This window comes from Carettochelys insculpta, chromosome 1 (assembly GCF_033958435.1).
Source record: "Carettochelys insculpta isolate YL-2023 chromosome 1, ASM3395843v1, whole genome shotgun sequence".
NCBI classification, from domain to species: domain Eukaryota; kingdom Metazoa; phylum Chordata; order Testudines; family Carettochelyidae; genus Carettochelys; species Carettochelys insculpta.
The window spans coordinates 63,220,495-63,245,453 of NC_134137.1; the positions used below are offsets into that span (position 1 = coordinate 63,220,495).

Below are 24,959 nucleotides of genomic sequence, written 5' to 3' on the forward strand. Positions count from 1 at the left end.
GCATCCAAAATGAAAAGTGCTTCTTGTCAGTCTTCCTTATGACAACAATGTACGAGGTATTTCATTTCACCACACATCTAAGAAAGCTATTGGTGGGACAAGTCATCCAAATCTGACAAATTTCTGGAGAATATACAGCATCATTCATGTCAAACAAGCATTAAATTTTTCCTAAATCAATTATAGCAAAAGAGAGAGAGAGAGACCCCAACAAGACTTTTAGACAAACAAGTTTGTAGGATTTATTTTCCATTGCACATACATGGATTATATACAAGTTAGTAACATAAAAGTTACCGCTTAATTTCCTTACATTTGCTAAAAGATTGTTACAGCAGACACTTGCCATATTAAAACATCAAGTCAGAAATCATAATCTGAAAAAGGTAAATATGACAATATTTAAAAAAAATAACAATTGCACATTTTAGCGAGAGAAAATCCAAATACATGTTTGTCTGTCTCAGGGCTGGCATCAGAGGTTGCCAGGCCCTAGGCAATGTGTGTGTATGTAGGGGGTGCACTTGGCTCCAGGCCCCCCAGAAGAGGTAGGGCTAGGGCAGTCAGCTCTCAGCACTGCCTGGAGTCTACCACACATCCCCCAACCATCCCTCAGCACTGCCCAGACAGCACTTAGTGGGGCTCTGGTGGCTGGGGCTCCGGCCACAGCTACTGCCTTGGTAGTGGCAGGGACGGACAGAGCCCCAGGCCCTTCTAAATCACTGGGCTTGGGGGCCACTGCTCCCTTGTGTTGTGCCCTCCTCCCCCCAGCCCTGGTCTATATGCTGTTACAAATTATATAGCTAAGAATATTACTAGTAAAAGTAGTTTTTTCAGTCCATTTGTATATATTTTTATCCAGGTTAATAATTCTTTTTCATTTTTACTTAGTTAAAACTGGCAGATATTTCAGAGACTAACTTCCTCCTAATATTCAAGATGCATCACATGAATTGCACTAGTAATTAAGACTTTATACAATTGCTATTCAAATATAAAAAGGGCACCACGCTCGAAAATAAGAGAAAACCCTAAACATATATTGATTTAAAATTTATCATGAGATGAAAAGTGTTGACGATGTTCATCAATAAAGCCCTGGCCACTACTTATGTAAAAGAAGATTTAAAAAAAAAAAAATCACTGCACACAATACAAATGGGGAATCATACTGTAATCTTTCAGTCTTCGGTAACAGTAATATTCTTTTCCTGTTCACAAATGAGCGTCTCCATAACAAACCTATTCTCGAAGTGTTGAATCTTTCGGCAATCGTTGGCTTCACGCTTCTGAATTCCTGTTGAGAGTTTGGGGAAATGAAGGAGGGAGGCATGAGACAGAATGATGCATATTAAGAAGAATTAACGTATTGGTGCATTTACTGTAATAAGAAGGTACCAGAGGTTCCTCTAAATTCACTTCCAAATTGGAAGAAAAGACTCAGAGGAATACCAAATTTATAAACATTTTAGTGATCTACTACGGTCCCTTATTTATCTTGGGATCATCAATTCAAGTGTTTTTCTTTTTAAAACATTGCTTACAATCATTTTTATAAAACTAGTTTGTTTTTCCTATCTGCTACCTTCCCAAACAGAGCCAGCAAGCTAAGTTACTCAAGTAATTTAGTTTAATGTATGCTTGTAAACATCTCCTCCCACATTAAACTAATACTGAACAACCATAATACTTCACTTCCATGTGCTCTTGAAGCAGAGATTTTTCAAATAGAGTTTTCCACAGACAAATAACATAAGCATTACAACAACCTGTGAGGCAGACAAGCATTACTCCCATTTTACAAATGCAGATTAGGAGGCATGGAGCAGTTAAGTGACAAGGCCAAGTCTACACAAAATATCTGGGACATACTGATCAACTTGCAATTCTGCTCTTTGGCCCTAGGATGATACTTTCGATCTACAAAAATTTAAACCATAAAGTATGTACATGGCTTAATATCAGTAACAATAACTGTCAGAATAGCAAAGCCAGTATTCTTAGCTTTATTATTTATATTGCAGTTGACCAAAAATCTTCTGTCAAAGTATTTCAACATGCACACGTACATATGCACACCTGGGAGGGGACCTAACTCATCTCTGTGCAAACACTCGGGGGCTTCAATGCCCCTATAACAGCAAAACCACTTTCAACTTTCATCTGAAAGGTACTGCCTTCAACATATCAGGCTATTTATTCACTAGAAATATTAACTTTTCCGTCAACACAAGTTAATACTCTCAAGAGATTTTACCTTTCATGGTTTCTTTGCGCTGTAGTTTATAGGTTTCCTTGCCACGGCACAGGCGATAAATAAAGAACCCCAGCTGATCCACATTTTCAATGCGATCAGTAACAATCATCTGTTCGTGAATCAGATAGGACTGAGGCAAATATGTTCCAGCCTACATTGACAAAAAAGAAACCCAGAGAAGAGGAAAATATGTCAGCACAGGATTTTTTTTCTTCTCTCAGTGGCAGGATCTGGTGGATTGAATTTAAACTTGCACAAGGCCTTTGTGCTACTGCACGTGAACGAGAAAGCAAAATTGCACTGATCTGTTTTCACCGTCTCTTGGAAGGCAGAAACCTTAGTATCAGAAGTGCAATCATTCATTCTTCTACTAAGTACACCCAAGATAATTCAAATCAGCAGCAGTTCTATACAAATGAGGATTTGCAGTTCTGCAGACCTTCAAAATATGTTGTATATATAGAACTTTCTTTTACACATCAGGAATGTAAGTGCATTTTAGTGCAGATAGTTAAGAGATAATAAAGCAATCATATAAAATGTCATGACATTTTCATGGCAGGAGACATTAACGTGCACTGTTCTTCCATTACAATAATACAATCTATGTCATTATTTTTGGCACAAGACAAACATTTTCTCCAATTACAGCTCACTACTGTGGGCCAAATCTCACAGTCCTTACTCACCAAACACAAGGGCCACATCTACACAGCATTCCCCTTTCAGAGGAGGAATGCAAATGAGGGAAGAAGGGTTATTTCGAAAACAGGGCTTTTTTCTGAAGGAACCCCCTCTACACGGCTGGTTTTGCTTCAGGAGAAATCTCTTCCAGAAGCGCAATTGCATGAAATTTATGCAAATGAAGCATGAGATTTGTAAATCAGCATGTCACTTGCATTTTCGATCTCCCTCATTTGCATTCCACCTCCAAAAGAGGAATGCTGTGTAGACGCAGGGTACTACTTACTAGACAGTCAACTGTTTTCAACAGAGGCTTTGTCCTAGTAAAGACTGAAACCATCAGTATTAGGTTAGTACTATCTTGCTGATTGATGGAGATCCCAGAAGTCAGCAGTTTAGTAGCACAGAATATTCACAGAAACAAAAATTGTCAACTTTTAATAAAGTTGACTTTGATTTATTTGTGGATAATGTTTAATAATTAGTTTTTCCAAAAACGTGACTGAATAGAGATTCCATTTAGTATAATTCCTACTTATGCTACTAATGAAGAGGGAGTTTTTAATCTGTTTTTCCACCTAATCTACTTTCAAAAAGCATACTGGAATCCAAACAAACTGTTACACTGCATCTAGAAAATCATATTAGCATAGAATTTAGTGCAGCTGGCTAAACATTTTTACTTTTATTGTCAATAAGCCACTCATGAGTTTCTATTACAAACAAGAGATTAAGGACAACAATGTCTTCTCAGTCCAAGCAGCATGTTTAAACAAGCTGATTAGTGCTGTTCTTATTAGCAACAAGGCAGCTTATATACTTTCTTTGAAATATAGAAATATTCCTGACCACATCTAAAAAGGCAAACACAAGTGAACTCTTTTTAGCTGACCTAGTAACAACGGAAAGCCCTGTAATTTAGAGACCTTCCGAGTTCAGGTGGGAAAAAAAAAGTTTTGTTTTCCATAGAAAGAAAATAATGATTGTTGCAATAGATGTATTTCATATTAAAAGCACAATATATTGTAAATTGCAATCTCAAAGAAATACTGATTGTTCCCTTCTGTACTTTGAAGAAAACTATGCACCTTCACATAAATGCTTTAATTACATACTACAAATGGGGAAAATCATACATAATTCTCGTTGCATATTGTACATATATACAGGTGCATGGAATTTAAAGCCAAAAGAGACCTTTAGATGATCTAGTTGGACCTCCTGTATATCACAAGCCATTAAAGTTTCGTACACATGTATCCCTATATTGATTCCACCAACATGTGTTTGGTTAAAATAGGTCTTCTAGAAAGGCATCTAGTTTTCACCTGAAGAGATCAAAAGATTAAGAATACAATTTCACTTGGACTTTTGTTCCAAATGTTAAATGACCCTCATTGATAAAAGTGTGTATCTTATTTTAAATTTGTCTGGCTTTGACATCGGGCCACAGCTCTTGTTAGTTTTCTACAGGTTAAAGAGTCGTTTGGTACCCAGTATGTACTTGTATGCTAGAATTAGGTTTAGCATAATTCTATGGTTATTTATTTATAATTTTGACAGACAATATCTATATTTTACGCTTTCTTTATTTTTATTTAAATTTTCACTATAGTATGAATTATGGGCAGTGTCCAGCAATAATTATTTAAAGACAATAACTCTTGATTCACACATTTAAAGCTTTAACTGTTAAAACACAAATTGTCAAAATCTCATGTAAAAATATACTGTGAAAATATCCTTAAATCAGCTTCTAAGTGGTTTTCAAACAGCAGGTTACTTGTTTTGCCTATATGTAAATTTTATCATCTTTGAGTAAAGTATTTTTGTTAGTTCGTGTGTGCTGAAAGAGAGAGTTCCTGATAAAAATGTAATCCTTCCAAGTCTATCTTTAATCAAGCCACCACTGAGTCTTCATTCTAATAAACTAAACAAAATTGAGTTCCGTACTTCATTCAGTAAGAGGCATTTTTTCCAGCTCCAATTTTTCCAAGGTCTTTTTTTGAAAAAGTGAAGATTAGAATTATATAGAGTATCCCAGTACAAACTTCACCAATGCCATACACAGAAAGAAAAGTGCCTCTCTATTCCTACTCACTACTTCACTGTTTATCACCCATTGATTCCCTTTTCCTGCATCTCCACACTAGGATCTTATTTGAGGTTGCTTTCCAGGAGGCAGACCCCCCCCTCCCCCCGATTCTGAAGGTATAGACTGCATTCGTTATTCTAAATGTTTAACTTTTCATTCAGCTATATTAAAATATTTTGGCTACATCTAGACTAGAGGAATTTGTCAGCAGGAGTTTTTGTTGGAAGATATCTTCAGACAAAACTTCTGTCGATATATTGTGGCCAGACTGCAGGGTGGATTGAAAGAGTGATCAGCTCTGTCGAAAGAGCTGCCTAACTGCCCCGCCATTCTGTCAGCAAAACAGCCAACAGGAAGCACAACACGTGTCCCGGAAGTCCTTTGTATCAACAGAAGGCCCCCTGGAACGTCCAGCCCAGCTTTTTGTCAACAGATCTCTGCCAACAGAGACATTCTTCCTCATGGCGAGCGGGACACAGCTGTTGACAGAAGTGCTGTGTTCTGTCAACTTACTGCTGACAGAATGCCCTGGGAAATTTGGATGGTCTGCAAGTTTTGTCAACAAAATATCCATTTTGACAACAAAACCCTCTTGTCTTGATGTAGCCCTTGTGTTTGAATGGGCTCAGCTTTAAAAATGGATGAGATCAGTTCATATGCCTGCGTTGCCCTCATCATTATTTATCAGTCTGCCAATCTTCAGGTCATTTTGTTAGTGATGAATTTATGTTTAGTTCTATATCACTGTTGACTAACATCAGACCTAGTGCTGCTCTTTGCTGGAAAAGAAACCCTTGAAACAGCCCCATTCACAGATTCCCCACTGACAAGTATTTTTTGCAGATTTATCAGACTGTTCTTAATCCATTTAATGTATGCATTAAAAAGTATATCTATACAATATTGATAATCAGATTGTCATGCTGAAGTCAAATGTCTCATAAAAGTGCAAGTACACTATTTCTCCGCAGTTACCAGAAAAACCAAAACATGTAATCTCATCAAAGAATAACATTTTTGTCCATTCCAAAATCAATAATCCCTTTAAACTGAAAACCTCAGAAGAATTAAGTTCTTTAGCAAGAAGTTAACTTTTTTAAAGCATCTGTGAGCTTCAGAGCCTGTGATAAGAATACTATTTACATGTTTCTCATTATTATATATAAAAATCCACTTGCAACCATACCTTTATGTTTATCAGCAACTCCAAGAAATTTTTTGGTGGCATAACAACTGAAGTGTTCAGAGGAATCACATAGCACTTATCCAAGCTAAGGTCAAGGTAGGCAGTAAGTTTCTGGTGAAGGAATACATATTTTAATTGAAGTCATTTAAATAATTTTTGGACTTACCAAAACTGTAAATATTGTGGTCAGTTACTTGTTCTTCATGCAAGTTACAGTGCTATTAGTTAGAAGGTATGCTGTAATTTACTGAGCTTGGGGATGGGATACAGAGACAAAATTCTAAACAACAAGTTAACTTGAACAGTGATTTCTGCAAGCCATTAGCTACTGGGTGCTTCAGACTTTCAGTGCACCTGAGCTGTCAGAGGTTATGTGCAGTATTTATTTAGTCTTGTTGTTTGTATTTTAAAATTTCAGGAAGAAATCCAAAAATACAAATCTTGCTTTCAGAGATCACAACGAAGCCACAAATGGAAGAGAACACACAATAGAAAGTATCAGATGCTATATGTAAAAATATTTTATTTCTCCAAAATACTGTGCACAGGTGAAATGCCACTGTTTACTAACATATTTCGGAAACACACGCAAATCTCAAAATTACCAAATGCCAAACTTGCAAAATCTACATTTTAAACAAGTTATTTATGGTCTTTGGCTTATCCAAGGGGTAATATTTGCAACAGTTTATTAAAGTATAACTCAAAAAGACTCTTGTCCTAGACTGAAAGATCTTGAGGCACCATTAATTACATTGTTTTTTGCTAAGCAAGGGAAATACACTAGGTTCAAGGGTTCAGTCCTGCAACATCCAACATTTTTTGTGAGTAACATATTAAATGCAAAGAACAAAGGGCCCCAATCCTGCAAACGTTATTGGGCATAATAATTACTAATACCACGAATCCTACTGCCAAAGAAGATAGTACTTCGCTTATAGCAAGTTTGCAGCATTGGAACTTAAGTTAACAAAACATTAAAGCTTAGGAATAATGAAGCACAAAAACGAAAGCTTCTTACAGTCACATTACACTTTATTTTCTATTGCTATTCTTTCCTCATACACCTTCATGTTTCTTAGGCTGGGTCTACACTTGCAGCACAAGATCGAATGCTAAGGTTCAATGTTCCAGGGTGCCATTTCGCACATGCATGAAAGAGCACGTTCTGGGGTCAATGTCGACCCCAGAACACCTTGCAACACAGCAAGGATTAAGGAATGTCAATTGGAGGAGAGCTCCCACTGGTATCCTGCAATGAGGACAGGGACCAATATCAACGGCTGCTAATCACTTATTGGCGTACCTAAGATTGCATAGCACCTGTTGCTATTCAAGGTAGGTATAGACCCAGCCTCACAGTCTGAGCCAATGCCTAATGAAGTCAATAGGATTTTGTCTACTGACTTCAATGGACATTGGATTAGGCCTCAAAATGCATACTACAACATATATTTATCATCTGTAATAATTCTAAGCCTCCTCTCATCATTATATCACATCTGTGTAGGATTTGCATTAACAAATTATCTTTGCCGAAGGAAATAACATAAGTAACTTCCTATTTGTATTTTATTTAGCTATACAGCAAATATACAAAACTGAACCAGGCTCTGAAGGTCAGACCTCACTTTGGTATTTGACAGGGTAGGCAAAATATAATCTGCAGGAAAGATCTGGCCCACCATGATCCCCTGAGCTGCCAATATCCTGCAGCTTACTGGTACCCTCAAGCAGATGTGCCTCCCACCCCCCACATGCCACTCAGAGCAGCAGGCTGCCCCCACACCCCAAGCACAATCTGCACTGCTTTTGTGGGCCAGAAACCGGCCAATGAAAGCTGCCTGGGCCGTACTTGGGGTACAGAGAGCATGCAAAACCCCTCTCTACTCCCCGATAGAGTGCATGATGCAGAAATGTGTATGGCCCCAGCAGCCTACTGCTTTGAGCATCATGGGGCTGCGGAAGACCAGGTAGCTGGCCTGAGGGTTCCAGTGGGCTGCTGGATGGGAGCCACCTAAAGTAAATGGCTCCTGCCCAGAGCCTGGACCTAGCACCCCATCTTTTCCTGCACCTCACCTCCTGGCCCTAGGTCACAGCCCATACTCTCTGCACCCTCAACCCAGCTCACAACGCCATCCTACACCCTACCTCTCCACCTACATCCCTCCCCCAGGTTAGAATCTTGTCTTCCACTCTTATCCCCTCCTGGACTCTGCAACCCCAGCTGTACAACTTCCTCCTTCACCAAACACTCCTTACCAGATCCCATACCCCTCCTACACTGCAACCCTTTTCCCCAGGCTCCCTTCTGCACCCAATTTCCATCCCAGACCCCTCACCTTCTCTAGTAATATACACCAGTGTGGCCCTTGACCACTTGCCAAATTCATGCAGTGGCCCCCTATCAAAAATTATTGCCTGCCCTGTTATATGGAGTGCCAGCCTTTATTTCTGTCATGCCAAGTAGAGAAAGTTTGAAGTGTGATGTGAAAGAAGCTCTGCTGTAAACCTTAACAAATGTTTACTGAACACATTTAGAATATTTTTCTAATCACCTGGTTATTTAACCAATTTCCCCCCCCCCAATTTTGCCTATGAATGTTGGGCAAAATAAGCACTACTAACTTCATGGTTAGACATTTGAGTGCATGTAAAAGAGTGTAGCAATGATTTTACACAGTAGGACAGTATTCTCTTTTTCAGCCTTGCATAACACAAAAATAGCTGAACCATTTTTTCTCAAGCTTGCCACAGCAGCAGCAAGTCACATGAAACAATGCATGGACTATTTAAGCGTAGTGAGATAATGTTCAGACAACAGAGAAAGAAAATGCACCCCCCTACCCTGACATTAACTAAGACCATTGAATGCTGTATCATTACACAGATGTCTTGCAAAAACAAAGATGCTTATTTAAAAGAGAGAATAAAAGTACCTCAGTAGTGCTCAGTCATGCTTTTAAGAAGCAGATAAATGGTCTGTGGGGAAGGCAAGATGCCTCCTGAAAGCTCCCAAATGCCTGGAGGAAAGGGTACTCCCATTCACTTAAAAAATGAACACAGAACATACTGTCCTCCACAGCCCATCAGCCATATCCCTGCCTCTCCACCATCCCCTTGGTTAGCTTCACTGGAAGCACTACTGGATCATAGCCTGTGAGCTTAGATGAGTACCATGACTGTGAAAATGAACATGCCCAGCCCCTGCACCTGGCAACACCCACATCCATAATGGTGAATCATGAATCACAATTTGGCTTAGTTTTTGCAATAAGATTCTTCTCTTTCTTGCATCTCTTCCTCTGACCCCACCATTTTTTAACAAAAAAAGCTCTTTATACATGGTGGTTTTACAGGCCAGGGGAGCATCAAAATTATTAAACATGCATTCTGTACACCAGGATTAATAATTTCTTTGTTTTTCCAATATAAAAATTGCTCACACTTTTATTCCAGCAAAAAAAAATCTGAAATAATTATAAACCACACAGATTAAGATGTTAAAAAATAAGCATCTTGAAATTTTGTTTTGTTTTTAAATGCTTCCAAGGGTTCTCAGCAGACATCTCTTACCCGGTGGAAATCATGAACAATATCAGCTGGATCACTGTCAGAAAATTCTGGGACAGGGACACTGATGAATTCCACATCCTCTTCCTCAAGGATCTGAATGTTTTGCTCAATTGTCTGATAGCGAGCAGCTGGAGCATCAGCCTCAGTCAGAGTTAAGTCATCTTCAATATATTTTATTCCACAGAAGTACACGCCACCTTGCTGAAAAAATGTACAAAATAAACCTAAAACAAACAATATTTCAGCAAGTTTATAAATCATTTAAAATGTGAGCATTATGCAAACTGCCCCAAACATTCATGTCACTGCACCTTAAACTCTACATGCACATGGCTCTTCCATGCCCAAATCTCACCTAATCAGACACTGCCCATCAAGCTAAATTACATGTATTTCTTCCAATTTATTTAATTCATAAGCCAACCGGGGACCAATTTTAGAAAGCATATCTTCAATGTAGCTTGAGTGAGAGATAAAGGACCTAGAGTGAAATCGTGGCCATTCCAAAGTCAGTTGGAGTTTTGACACAGACTTCAAGGGAACTAGGATTTCATACCTGGTTTTTAACCTTGTCTTTCCTTTGTGCCACTGGATTACTACAGGTGCAAGTAAGACACACGCATCTCTAATTCTGAGCACAAAAGGACGCAGTAAGGTACTTGAAAGTTTTCATGCCTAAACTTGTACTTACAAATTGTAGCATTTAATAATCAGGTCCTTGAATATATTTTGATAATGTTTTCTGTTTAATTTAACCTAAATACTGTTTAATTTATTTATTCTGACAATTCTAAACCTGCTCAGGAAGTTCTTTATAGTCTAAGTTCTCCCAGATTTAAGATCTGAAGTATTTTTATAAAGTGAATACATTTCTAATGTTTATAAGTGGAGATACACATCTCCTAGAACTGGAAGGGACCTCAGGAGGTCATCTAGTCCAGTCCCCTGCCCTCTTGGCAGGACCAAGCACCACCCCTGACAACTATTCTCCCCAATCCGTAAAAGGCCTCCACAAGGATTGAACTCACAACCCTGAGTTTAGCAGGCCAATGCTCAAACCACCAAGTTATCCCTCCTCCCAAGGGGATACTATGGCATCTTCATTCGCAAGCTGTGGCCTGTCAATTACACGTTATTTGCAGCGTGACTGCTTTTACCAGAGCTACACTAATTCCAGAGGAGTCAGGTTCAGTTATCTGTATCCAAGTTAATGCTGTAGTGCAGACAAGCTCTTAACACTTGTTCCTGGTAACCAAAATAGAGCTTACACCACTAAAAATTTCACGCACAGAATCTTATGGAGTCTAAGTAGGTACAATTCACAGAAAAGCTAGGATACAGCACAGCAAGAACAAAACAAGACGGTACAAAGAAGATGGAAGTTAAATTATGCCCCTCTAGTTCCTCTATGCTTTTACAGCAGTTTACACTGTTTCCCATTGTTGGCCCAAAACTGTGTTCCGCATGGCTGGAGTCTGTTTTGCATATGAGGAATGATCACGTTAGCCAGACTGATACATTAGGTAGCTCTCCAGCTTCATGAAATTCAGGGCCGGTATTCCCACAGAATCCCCACAAAGGTGAAGGGCAGTCTCTTGTAGCAAAGCTCCCATGGAAATCCACTGCCAGGGAGTCAGAGCCAGTACAGGGTCTCTGTACAGACAGCTCTGGCCTCCTGCAGACCCCAGATTTAAGGCTTGCTCAATGGCCTAACTCCACAGGGAACTGAGGGAAAACCTCTCTCCACAGTTGAGCAACTAGGAGAATTGCGTGGAAGTTTTCTGCCCCAAAAATCTGAGCTTTCCTGTGGATGGAACAATGTGGCCCAGGGAGACTTAAAGCACCTTACAATACCCTCAGGATCTGATCATATATGGAGAAAAAAATTTATCCCTGGGTGAAACAGCCAAAAACACCACTCTAAAATTCCCAAATGACCTTTCAGCCCTTAAACATACAGAATAAACACAAATACAGTCTTCTCCTGCCTTACGAGGGTAATCGTTCCTGAAAAAACTCCTCTTAGGCAAATTCTTGTAAGTCGAAAATGTAATTACCATTAATTTCACTGGGAAAAAATTTTATGTGCTCCTGAGCCCCAAAATTTACACCCAATTATGCTTACCTGGCAGAGGGCACAGCTGCGCAGAGCAGGTGGCAGTGGCCCCCTAGCCGCCCAGGGATGGGGGCGGCAGGGGCGGGGCTAGGATGGACTGTGCACCCAGCAGCCACATCTCCCAGGAGCGCCTGGGAGCAGCTGCCAGCTGCTGCAGTGCCAAGGTGGACACCAGACCAGCCCCAGGTAAAGGCTGGGCTGGGGACTCCGGGACACTGCAGCCAGGTGGCAAGCGGCGCCCGAGGCACAGCTGTGCAGGGTGGACGGAGGTGAACCCCTAGCCGCCTGAGGAGCAAGTGGCAGGGGTGGGGCCAGGATGGGCTGACTTTCTCCAGCTGCAGGGTGTCTGCGTCCCGCTGAGGCACTTGTAAACTCCAGTAAATGCCTCGTAAGGTGAAGTAGTGGTCCTTAATCAAGCTGCTCGTAAACATGAATTCTCGTAGCTCGAATGGGCGTATCTCGGGGCATGACTGTACAGAGAACAGTAGCACGCTCTCTCTCTCTCACACTCACACACACACACGGCAAACCTGGAGAAAAAAGAAAGTCCTTTATTACACAAAATATATTAGGCTTACCTGGAATGCAAAATATTTGTACAGATAGGCACCCCCAAGTATCACACCAGCAAGCATAAAAGCCACTCCAAAGCACATACACCAACACCAAGCTCTCCTCTGTCCAACAGGTACCACAGCTTCAGGGTCCTAAAAATATATCAAAGAAAAACTGTCAACACAACATTCCAAAAGACATATATGATTTTGGATGTACCTGTCTATTTAGTGTAACCATGTCCAGACACCATTCAAAAATATTAATTTTATTTTGTATTTGGAAAAAAATAAACTCATTCCATATTAAGGTTTATAACACGACCACCCATGATGAGATTATGAGGAGATAAACAACCAGCTATAAACTCTGCTATCTTTTACCACCATCTTCTTCGGCTGATTCATCAACTGGTTCCTAACATCAAAAGCATACAAGCTGAGAAGTTACAAGGAAGGTTCAGGGATGGTAATGTCACCTGTAGCATCATTTCTCTCACAACTGAGCTTTTCACACGTTGTGTCCAGAGAAGTATCACTTGTAGGCTAATTTTTGTGAAACAATATCATGTAAGGGACCTGGATGCTGAAGAACCACAAAGACACACTTTAGTTTGGTACAATTTAGGAGGTTTGAGGAATAATAAGCTGAGGGCAAAACCTAGCCTGACTATCTACATGGCTATTTGTAGCATGGGACTGTGACCTGAGACTCTGTGTTGCAGGTTTGTGGAGGGAGGGGTGCAGTGTAGGTTAAAGCTCTAATTGCAAATTAGTCTCCCCGTTGCTTTTAATAATGGTGTACATATCACTCACTCACAACATACAGCAAGCTTTCATACCCACTTTTCTTAATGGTGACAGCTGCCAACAGCAGGTTGAAAGAAGCATTAATAGGATCAAAACTTTCAAAAAATAATTTACAGCTTTGATTCATAAAAATGCTTTTAAATTAACTTGCAGAATACTGCAAGAATCAAAATAAGTGCAACTTTCTTTTGGCAGATTTTCCATTTATTAGCTGCTTCACTGATTCCTTTTATAAAAATACAGAACACTGAACTCCTCAAAAATGCACTCTCTTGATTTGAAATGTAAGCGTTGTAAACATAACTTATCAAACCTTTCAGACAGATGAAAATGTTTCTATGGAGAGCATAAATAAATTTTAAGTGAAGCACAGTTTTTAAGTAATAAAAATTTCCTTGAAGCATTTGCAATGTAAACACGGTAACTAACCTCTGTACTGATGCATCAGACTCTGAAAGTGAAGCTGGCTAAAAAAATGTATTAAAAATAAAACTGATTCATCAGAGCATAAACAGGGAAAGGCAGATAGCAATTTTAAAAATCCTTTCAGTTTTAATTGTTAATTATCTAAGGAATTTATTAGCTACATGAATTGTACACTGACATTGTTCGTTCAAATAAAAGGCTGAGGACAAACTTTAATACAATACCCACGGCAATTTAATTAAGTTTCAGGTCAGTTTCTTATTCACCATGGATATTTCAGTCAAGTGAACTCAATTAGAACTTCAAGCCTGGTAAAGTGAGGATATTTATATTGCCCCGTACTAACAAGTAATTTCACATCCCGAGACTTTTCAAACCATGAAGGACATCCACACAAAGCATTTTTTTAAAATGATGTCATGGAAATTCTGTTCATTATTGAAGAAAATAGAAAATGAGGTTTCAACACTCAAGAGAGAGGGAGGGATACTGCATAAAGAGTTTAGGAAATACTAATTTTTAATTTTCTCAAAACAAACTGACAGTTTGTTTTAAACAGAGTAAGAGCAAAATCCCAACAGCACTGAGAAAAAAACTGCCATATAGCTGTAGCAAACAAAGAATACTCCAAAATAACTATTCAGTTAAATTGTATAACAATGACAAATGTGAAGGAAGATTTTAAGTGACATATACCTATCCCCCAAGGATTCAGACCTACATACTAATTTCTCATATACCAGAAGAACCTTTAAACTGCTTTCAAAATGGTATGAAGTTGAAACAAGTGGCTATTAACATTCCTAACCTAAATATGTTTGCTGATATAGAAATTATATATAAATCATATATAAATGATAGCTGTAAACTGAATATTCAATACAGTCCCATAATCCTTCAATGTATAGCTAAGTGTGGGAGTACATTCCTAGCAAAGCTCTACTAAGTTATTTCACATGTACATATTGACTTGTAGCACTAATTCGATCACAATCTGTTGCCAATATTGGATCACAGTTTCTTATTTTTAATCACATCTCAGTAGAGGTTAACCTTAACTACAGGCAACACTGAAAACATTCTCTGCTAAATTAATAAATAAACTTTTGATTTCCCTTTCTGAAGCAGGTAATTAAGTACATCTATAAAGTCTTAAATAAAAGCACTGAATAGGTATACTTTTGATGACCTATAATTTCATTATTCTCACAATGCTAAATTATACTACAGGTTGAACCTCTCTAGTCAAACGCACTCTGGTCCAGCAACATTCATAATGCATGTGATGAAGTAGATCTTTGCTCTCTGAAGTTTATGCTCCAAAAATCTGTTAGTCTAAAAGGTACCACAGAACTCCTTGTTTTTAATCCATAATCCATCATGACTTTAGTTAGCCAGAAGACCATTTATCATGTGTGTGGCCAACTTTCCTGTGGTCCCATAAAGTTTGTTTATAGCTACCAACAGTCCTGACCCTCAGCAATCTGTGCTGTTATTTAGCTCTAATTTACCCCCAAACGCCCTCTAAGAGCCCCGAAAGCAGAAGTGCAGGTAATGCTACTAGACAATTGACCTCGTGCAGTCTGGCAAATTCTCTCGTTTGGCACTAGTCAGGTCCCAAGGGTACTGGACTGAAGAGGTTCAACCTGCATTAATAGTTGCTATCCTGTGGCCAAGCTCCTACAACACACCACTGTTTACACTGAGCTACAATGATTCAAGAGCAAACTGCATTTCCCTATTCCAGAATAACCCCACCACTCTTCAGGATCAGTACACCTTAAATGACAACGGGTGTTGCTGATGCCTACCCTCTGTTAGGGTGCTTTGGAAAGGCAGCAGTAACTTAGATGGTAGTTCCGCTAACGAAGACTGTACTGCCTATACATTATTCCAAGTCAGTGATAACCATTTTGCTGTGGAGTCTCCATCAGCAAAATTAATCATACAATCTCTCAGTGCACATAGGAATCCAAGGATATGCGTCTCCCTCCTTCCTTCCTCTCTCTCTTTCGGGGACATCAGCAATCCATTCCAGCCCTTCCACTGTTACCTCTCTCTCTGTCCCAGTGTGGTTTTCCTTTCTGATTCTCAGTTGGATCCATGATCCCATGATAACGTCATACAGATAATCTTCTTTGGTGCAAAATGCTTTAAGTGGAGATTGACATGAGCCTGGTGTTTACCCTTTTTAAGCGCTCATCTTTCTAAGATCAAAATGGAGATTTGAATAACCCACTTCCCTTGCAGATGGGTCAAACAGAAGAGTGAGGTCCTGCTACTTCCTTCTAATTTGATACTAATCTTACAGTGAGTAAGTGAAAAGATCCAGAATTCTACAGCCTGAATACAGTGGAACAGCTTTTTTTATACAGAGATGATGTTTCTCTCACAGGGCATTTGAGATTCAGGTTCTTGAACTTACTTTACCAGGCCGCACGGAATAAATTATGTCAAGATTATTCTTGTTTAATTTGAAAAAAAAAAAAAAAAAGATCACGTTTCCTGTTGCGGTAAGTGGATGGTGTCAAGTTTTGCTCTGCCTGTGCCCTGGAGTTATCAAGTACTCCCTTGAGTCATTCAACTTATGCCCATTAAGCCATAACACTTTAATTCCAGAAAAACGCAGAGTAGCCCTTTCAAAATATATTTTGTCCTGATAATGGAGAGGTGTAACATGTAAGTAATTATTTTGGGGAGCAGATTAAGAGAGAAATAATTTAATAACATGTTGGCCCACAAGTCTTTGCAGTTACTCTTTTGATGAACAGTGACAGAGAGATAGCTGTGTTAGTCTGTATTCTATCAAAAGAAGAAAAAGCAGCCATGTTGCACTTTAAGACTACATCTACACCAGAAGTTACTGTCGACAGGGTAATTTCCACAGAGCCTCTGCCAACAGATTGCATCTAGGTACAACTTGCTGTGTCGACAGAGAACTGCCAGACTGCACTGCCCTCTTGTGCCAGAAAGTGGAATGGCAGCTCTGCAAAGAGGGCTGCCCGGCAACCGGAAGTCCTCTCTGTCGACAGAAGTGCCCACCCTGCACTTTTTGTCAACAGCACTCTGTCCAGGGCTCATTATGCCTCGAGGGATAATACTGTCGAGGAAAATGCAGAGTTCCGTCGAGATTTTTTGTTGACCAAATGCTTTAAGGCTGCGTCAACACTAGAGAGGAGCCTTCTGTTGACATAACTCACGGAGCGCTCACAGGCTTAAAGCATTCTGTCGACAGATTCTCAGCAGAACTCCGCATTAACCATCAAAAATCCGAGACCTAACAATTCTGGACAGAGTACTGTCAACAGAAGTGCAGAGTGGACGACAACTTCTGTCAACAGATAGGACTTCCAGTTAGCAGGCGGTCCTCTAAGAGCAGTGTAGATACTTCTGTCGACAGAGAGGACTTCCAGTTGCCAGGCAGCCCTCTTTGCAGAGCTGCCATTCCACTTTCTGGCACCAGAGGGCAGTGCAATCTGGCAGTTCTCTGTCGAAACAGCAAATTGTGCATAGATGCAATCTGTTGGCAGAGGTTCTGTGGAGATTACCCTGTCGACAGTAACTTCTGGTGTAGATGTAGCCTTAGTCTTTAAAATGCAGCGTGACTGCTTTTTTGTTCTTTTGATAAAGTGTGCCAAATATGCTCTTGGTCTTTTCGGTTCATTTAACAGCAACAAGCTACTGTTTAGGGTAACCTTCCTAAATTCTAAGAGGAGAGCTCTTAGAAGGGCCACTCAGACAAAAAATATTCTTCGATTTGATAATCTCATGAGGATTTGCAGGTAATCACTCCCCTTGCGGATGTTTGTACAAGAGTAGAATATACTGATTTAAAAGTTGTTTTACTCTTCTACATAGCCAGTCAGCTTACATTCCAAAAATTATGACAAACCAGGCCTTTCAGATATCACATATATAACTGAAGAGCCTATAGAAATTTCAGTTTCTCTATATAAATTAGAGATGCATCACAGGAATGTACGTTCCTCCATTCGTGCAGAAACACGACTCGTATTTGTTGAAAGAATTCAGAGTTTTGTGATCAGCAAGCAGCCACCCAAAAGATACTAACTCATCTTTAAAAGTAGATATGGCTGAGGCAAAAATAAGATTAAAGTACACTTTATAAATTGTTCATGCTTCAAAAATGCTACATATTACCTTTGATCTACACATAAATCAGATGCAGTATATATGGTCCAAAGTCTACTAAAAGGATGTTTCCATCATAACAACACACAAACAGGCCATGATTATCTACGTGAAAATTGAATCTATAGAGAGGGTATTAATGTAGGCAGAATGATAATTCTTGCTTAGAACCTGTTCAAAACCGTCTTCTTTGGAAAGTCCTTATTCTTCCACTTGACTTGCATACTCCCATGGTGTGTACTAAAATAGGACATATATTCTTGGAGGCAAAATTTGAACAATTTTGCTTTTAAGTAGGTAGATGGGGAGAAAAATATTAAATTAGAGATGGATAATATATTTGTTCTCCCCCATATCTGCACGGAACTAGAAAAGCTGCTAGCATTCAAACAACAATTAATTAAAGAGCATCATTCCACAGATCCTTTCATTAAGATCTGCATGATATGGTAGACCAAATTAGACTGTGAGATCAACACTATTTAGCAACTAAGAACTCAACTCAGTCAGTCAATTCATCCAAACCGCATACCAGCACAACCACTACCAGTGACACAGGTCCCCTCTGCCTTTAGAAGCCATGAAAAGCACATTTATGTAAACAACGCTTGAAGCCTCGCTTTAACGGACTAATGGGGGGAAGGGGTGTCTGTTAATGCCGGAAGTCCATTATATCTGAATGGTTATACTGTATGATGATGCACTGACCTTCCCAGCCCATCGCTCACTCCTGTCCTCACCCCCACATCCCTTCCCCCCTCCTGCCCTATTCTTCCCCTCACACCTCCATCTCCTCCTCCCAGCTACCAGGAGAGGAGCTGAATGCTGGCCTGGCTCCCTCCCGCTTCTGCAGCTCTCAGCGCTGCAGCTCCTCCAGCCCCTGACTCTGAGCCGCCCACATGAAGGTAAAGCGTGGCCGCCCCCAGCCTACCAGTGGGCAGCAGCTTCCGACACCACGGCTGCTGCTCAGTGCCATTGCAGGCAGAGGTGGCCAGGCATGGACGTGCTCCACACGCACAGGGCTGGGGGAGGAGAGCTGCTGTGCCCTGCTGCAGCTGCCCCCAGGCTCCTCTGGCACCAGCAGCTCTAGTCACTGTGATGGCCCCTCCAGCCCCGACTACTCCAGCAGCTCCTCCAGCCCCAGCGGTGGCTCTGGTGAGTCCCCGGCATTTATTTAGAAGAGAGTGGGAGGGCTGGCAGACAGTGTCCATCATTTCCGAAGTCCGTTATATCAGGGTCCATTAAATCGAGGGTGTACTGTATATCAATTACATAGCAGAGCTTGCAAGTGTACCATTCACGCTGCTTTATTAAATTCCAAAGAATAATCAAAAATGTTACTGAACCCAAGATACGTATCAAAAGAATTCCTCAGAAAACCATCATCTGTAATGGCATATTGTAGTACAATGCATATTATTTTTCTAAGCATTGTATAGTTTAAGGGCCTATCTACATATGGAAACACTATTTATGACATAATTTTATGGGGGGAAAAAGGAAAACAGCTCTGCAAATATCTTTGGAAAAACTGACCCACAATAGTTTGTTACTCTGACAGAGATATTTAGAAATCTATGCAAAATAGCCTTCTGTCTACCCCTGTATCTGCCCTTCCACATACTGAACAGAGTTAACCTAAAATGGCATTCACAGACCTCAACATTCCATTGGTCTGACCACTTACAAAATAAACTACTGTCAGGGTAGTAATTGTAATGGTGTAATACATGTATCTTGGTTAAATACGAAATATCAATGCACTAGAAACTGGGGAAACAATATTTTACAATAGCAAAGTTTCATATTTACCATTCAAGGCAGGAATATATTTAAAACAAGTGAAAACACAGACATGGACCATTTGCAAGAACTCCTCTGCTTCCATATGTTCATTTCTACTGACTGAAGAAAGATTGCAATTAGTATTCCCAACTTAGGGTCAAAAAGTTCAAGAAATGAATCCCGAGTTTCCAGTATTCCATCATTAACCATAATTGTTTTTGGTAGACTTCCAGTGAAACAATTTTTTTTCCTTTTAATTTGTTATTACTCTATGTGTATTGTTCACCCAATTGTTGGCAATATCCTCAAAAGAGCTTTGAAAGCAACTATGATGTTGAAGGCAACATGATATTTTTAAGGAGGTATAATATTAAAATCAGTACTGTAGATCTTACATCAAACCTCACTCTCAAAAAATGATATTACCAGGGAACAGTGGGAAATGCCTGCAGAATAAAGGTTAGCCACACAAAGCCCACCATATTTAAAGTGAGTAAAATCCATTTTCCTGACACGAAACAAGCACCATGACGTAGTAGTTTGTAACAGGTATAGTACACAAATTACTTTTCTCTGTTATCTTAGAAACACAGGAGTCTAAGGTCAAAGACATGATTGTGAGGTTATCGGATTAAAATATGACCATGAAGATAGATAGTTGTTGTTACCACTGTCATATTTACTGCAACAAATCTTATACAAAGAGTGTTAAGAAAGGCATCAATAGAAAAGTTCTTTTCCTGGATACAATTATACTATTTGTATACATTTTGCTAACTGAAGTTATGTATATTAACTATGTACCCATACTTCAACTGTTTGCACCTGTGGGAGCATAACTGTGGAAGGAACTATCCAAGCTGAATGGCCAAAAGAACATCTAACTCACAATGGAAAACTCTGATCTACACGTAATGGACTTTCTTAAGGCTATGTCTACACTATGCAGCTTTTAGCAACAAGGTTTCAGGCATTCCCTTAGAACTCTGGCTTCCAAAAGTCACTGTATTATATTAAAACGTTTTTCCACATTCTGGTTGTGGTGAAATATAACAAAAACCATTATTGTACTGCATACAAGCAAGGGGAAGAATTAAGCGTAGTGTGGGAATCTGCACTCAAAATACGTTGACTTTTGGCTAAGACTTTCATATGAGAAATTTCAGCACAAACAGAAGAGTTTAGTTCTTAAATCAGAGGTTGAGAATGGAATGCCTCCAGCAATTGTTTGTAGGAATTCCAAAATAACATCTTGATAGACAGCTATGCAAAGACAGCGATTAGTACTCATTAAAAAATTCTCTCTCTTTATTGATAACAGATTTGAACACATTATTGTAAAAGCATTACACTACAGGATCTCTTCCATAAGAGAAGTTCAATAAAAAGTTTTTAACTACTAATTTATACTACATTTCTCCCCTCTGCCACCTCCTGCAACTACATTTTTCTCATCATTCCCTTCTTCAAAAGGCTATTGGCCAGATTCTCAGATGTGCCTTGATTGTTTTGGGCCAGGTCACCAATATAATTTGGCTACAAACCCTGTCTAACAAGTCCAGGGAAGATTTCCTCAAAGGCGATCTTGCAATAAAACACAGCTGAGATAGAGATCTGAACCAGTACAACAAGATGAAGACGGCATTCAGCAGAGTAAGGCAATGAAAAGGGGAGTTTTATGTCACATTTGTGCATGACCACGTTCCCCAGCTTCAGTTTCTGTTTCTTTATGTCATACCAAAAGATTTGCTGCTGTACATGAAGATCACCTGGTTTGCCTTCATCTCTCTTTGGAGTCTTGGGGTAAATGCTCAGCATTCAATTAAATATGCTTTCTTCTGCCATTCTGCCACTTTATCTTTCCTTATTTTTAAGCCTAAGACTAGAATTACTTCAAGGGTTGCCCCCAACCCCTGACACAAAGTACAGCAGCATACATTTTAAGGTCTGTACTGTACTTGGGTTCCAGACCTATTGTTATCCTACAGAAAACTCAGTGTTACAAAATACTGGCTTAATATATATGTTCTCATATCATCATCTCAGTCACTGAACACCATCCAGCAGTGCATTAAACAATGCAAATAATATCTGTCACTTGTGATTTGTTCTCTCTCTCATCCCCTCCCCACAGAGAGTCTTAGGTGCAGAAGTTTTGTGTTTTGGTACGGTTGGGGTTGATAATGTTTATGCTGCTGTGTTTATGCTAAATATAACAAGGTTGAATGAGTGTGAGGGGGAAGTGGTAAGATTTGTGGTTGTTCTTATATCCTATAGGATTTCAGTTACAAACCAACATTTATCTCAGTATTGACAAGTCAACATGTGAGAACTGGGTAATTTCCTCTCCTAAACCCTCAAATATCTATAACATATTTAGAATTTCTTTTACTTCTGCTTTCAAACAAACAGGCTTGAAAAGACCATTTCAGCAGAATTCCTTAAGGCATCCCACTGAGAACAGGAACCAGTTTTGACAACTAACGGAAGTGCGTCCAGGACACATTCAAAGCCCCACCATCCCTTAAGAATACTCATTTTCTGCTGGAATTGTTGCCAGTACATAGCAACCTTTCCAAGCATTCTATTTTAGAGCTGTTGTTTCAACTTGACAGGCAGGTTTCTGGCCCACACATCTGGTAACAATAGAGGATCCAGAGGACCTTGTAAGTAGTTACTTTGAAATTCGACTTTTTAAACTGTTTAGTAAACGTTTGCAGTTTCTATTTGCAGACAAGAAAAACAGTAATAAGAACAGCCCAAAATTAATTTCCAATCCTGTAAGTTATTCATCTGAAACTACTAAACCCTAAGGATGAACTCTTGGTCCCATTCAGGTCAACCTGAAAACTCCCACAGACTGCAGCAGGGTAGAATTTCACCTCAGAAGCTTTGCCTGAGAAAGATTGGCCCCAAGTTTGTACCCCAAATATTTTCTTAAACAGCCATAGGTTTAGAAAACTGACACACAGTATCTGCCCAGCAGACCCAACTAAACAATTTGGACGTGTGACACATCAAAGGTCTTATGTATAGTAGGTTTAAACTGAAAGATATTTATGATTAAGTGCAATATGCAATTTCTAAATGTCTGTATCAGTGTGGTTTTTAACATTAAAATGGTCCTAAAACTTCTCAGCATCAGTTTTGAGATAATTTTTTATTACAGTATTATGTACTGTAAAGTTTTCCATGCCAGTAACTTGAAAAGTAGTCAGACTACATTTTGTTATTTGTTGCTTTATTTAAACATGTCCAAAGTTCCAGCCCAGACAGACAAAAACTCAAATGTTAGCATAACGCGAAGGCTCTGAAATTAAGAAGATACAGCAGAAAGGTAATCGGATTTCCTGTAAGTATTCCACCATCATAACAAAGAAGCAACTACCTCACCACTTCCAAATTTATCTATATGATCCAGCCCAGTTCATCTGCCTGTCATCAGGTGGATTGCAATCTCACCCTGTGTCTTGCTGAACATGAAATGTATTTATTCCTATCCAAGCAGTTAATGTTTTTGTTACTGAGCAAACACATACAAGACACTCTAACCTTATCACTTCTGTCCTGTTCCAGAAGAGACATTTAGCTATAGTCAAATTGGCTACGTCTGCACAACAGAGATCTTTTGAAAGACACCCTTCCAGAAGATCTCTTCTAAAATAACTTCTTTCGAAAGAAAGCATCCACACAGTCCCCACTCTTTGGAAAGAACAGGCCATGGATCAAAAAATCAGGCCCCATGAGGGCTACTCTTTAGAAAAAAGAGCCTTGTGGAGCATCTACACACTTTTTCTTTCTAAAGAAGCTTTTGAAAGAGGGCACTGTTCCTGAAACAGGAAAGGAAGAGCACCTCTGGAAGCAGCACAACAGCCTTTCGATTTACTTTCAAAAAATCACTTTGGCTGTGTCTACACTTGCATTCCTCTTTCAAAAGAGGCATGTAAATGAGGGGAATCAAAAATGCAAATAAGGTGCAGATTTACATATCCAGTGCCTCATTTGCATAGTCTTGCAAAAGAGTTTCTTTCAAAAGCAGTGCAGACACGGCTCTTCCCAAAAAAAAAAAAAAATGGGAAGAAGCGTTCTTTAGAAAATGGGGTTTACTTTCAAAGGAGCCACGTCAACACTGCTTTTCTTCTTTCGAAGACAGCTCTTTCAAAATAATATGCAAATGAGGCTCAGATAGGTAAATATGCACCTCGTTTGCATTTTCAATCCCCCTCCTTTGCATGCCTCTTTCAAAGGCGAAATGCGAGTGTAGACACAGCCTCTGTGTGCAGAGGCACCGCAGAGCCGTTGGAAAGAGCCCCCTGCTTTCCACACGATCATTCCCAAGCACTCGCTAGTGTAGACGCAGCCCTGCAGGTTAAGGTCGGTTTCGGTCTCTGGCCCTCAACGCTGCACGGACAGAGGGAGGGCGTCAAGCCTCCTAAGCCGCTGTTCCTTAACAAGAAGGCACCATTAGGCCCAGTGAACTCGAGCTGCGGGTCCGGCCCGAGCCGCGCAAGAGGAGCGGGACGCCGGGGCAAGAGGCCAAGCGGGCCGTGAGACCAGTGCCGCGGGGCCCCCGGGCCCCAGCCTTCGGGGAGCGGGCTGGGCAGCTGGCTCGCACGTCAGCCATTTTGGAAGGTAGCTCCGCCAAGGGGGAGACTGCGGGCCGCCGCCTCGGCTCCCCCGCGGACCGGGAACAGGCGCCTGGCCAGGGAGGCCGCTCGCCCCTCGTCCGCCGAGCGATCGCTGCGCAAGGAGCCCGGGCGGGGGCGGCGACGGCGGCCCCGTCCCCTCCCCCAGGGGGGTTTGGCGAGCCCGCCCCCAGGCGGGACAAAGCCCCCGGCCCCCTCCCCGGCGCCTGGCCGACGTGGCTGTGGCGCTCTCGGCGCCCGACGCTCGCCCCTTCCCGCGCCCGCCGGCTCACCTTGGCGGCCGGGCCCAGGATGAGCGCCTGGCTGTTCTCCTCGTCCTTCTTGGCGGCCTCCTTCTGCGCCAAGGCGGAGTTAAACGACACTTTCACCATGGCGGCGGCAGGGGGGACAACAAGGGCCGAGCCTGGGCGGGGGCGGCGGGTGACTCCGGGGCTGTCCCTGGCGCGGCTCGGGCTGGGCCTCTCCCGCTGCCCTGGCAGTCCCGTCCGGCGGTGGAGGTGCGAGGCACTGCCGGAGCCTCCCGAGGGGGCGGAGGGACGAGGCGGAGGAGGCGGGGCCTGGCGCGGAGCTGGGAGGGGAGCCAGGCGGACGCAGGGCCGCAGCCGCCGGGCCCTGGCTCGCAAGTGCGGCGTCCACCGCGGGGCTCTCCCCGCGTAGGGATCCGGCCTCCGG

The 24,959-nt window shown here is 41.0% G+C and overlaps 1 protein-coding gene across 1 annotated transcript; it reads right to left on the minus strand.

The window, feature by feature from the left end:
- Positions 1 to 217: 217 nt before the first annotated feature.
- Positions 218 to 24,959, minus strand: ITM2B (integral membrane protein 2B). Its single transcript, XM_074987936.1, has 6 exons — positions 24,560 to 24,959; positions 12,493 to 12,621; positions 9,799 to 9,999; positions 6,223 to 6,333; positions 2,258 to 2,408; positions 218 to 1,297 (listed from the first exon to the last, which is right to left on the minus strand). The coding sequence occupies exons 1-6, from the start codon at positions 24,656 to 24,658 to the stop codon at positions 1,182 to 1,184; spliced, it is 807 nt and encodes a 268-aa protein (XP_074844037.1). The 5' UTR covers positions 24,659 to 24,959; the 3' UTR covers positions 218 to 1,181.

Coding starts and splice junctions, on each gene's coding strand:
- ITM2B (XM_074987936.1), bottom strand. CDS start 24,658: ATGGTGAAAGTGTCGTTTAACTCCGCCTTGGCGCAGAAGGAGGCCGCC. Junction 6,334..9,798: donor TTGTTCATGATTTCCACCGG/GTAAGAGATGTC, acceptor TTCCTTCACCAG/AAACTTACTGCCTACCTTGA. Junction 2,409..6,222: donor AGTTGCTGATAAACATAAAG/GTATGGTTGCAA, acceptor TTGTCAATGTAG/GCTGGAACATATTTGCCTCA.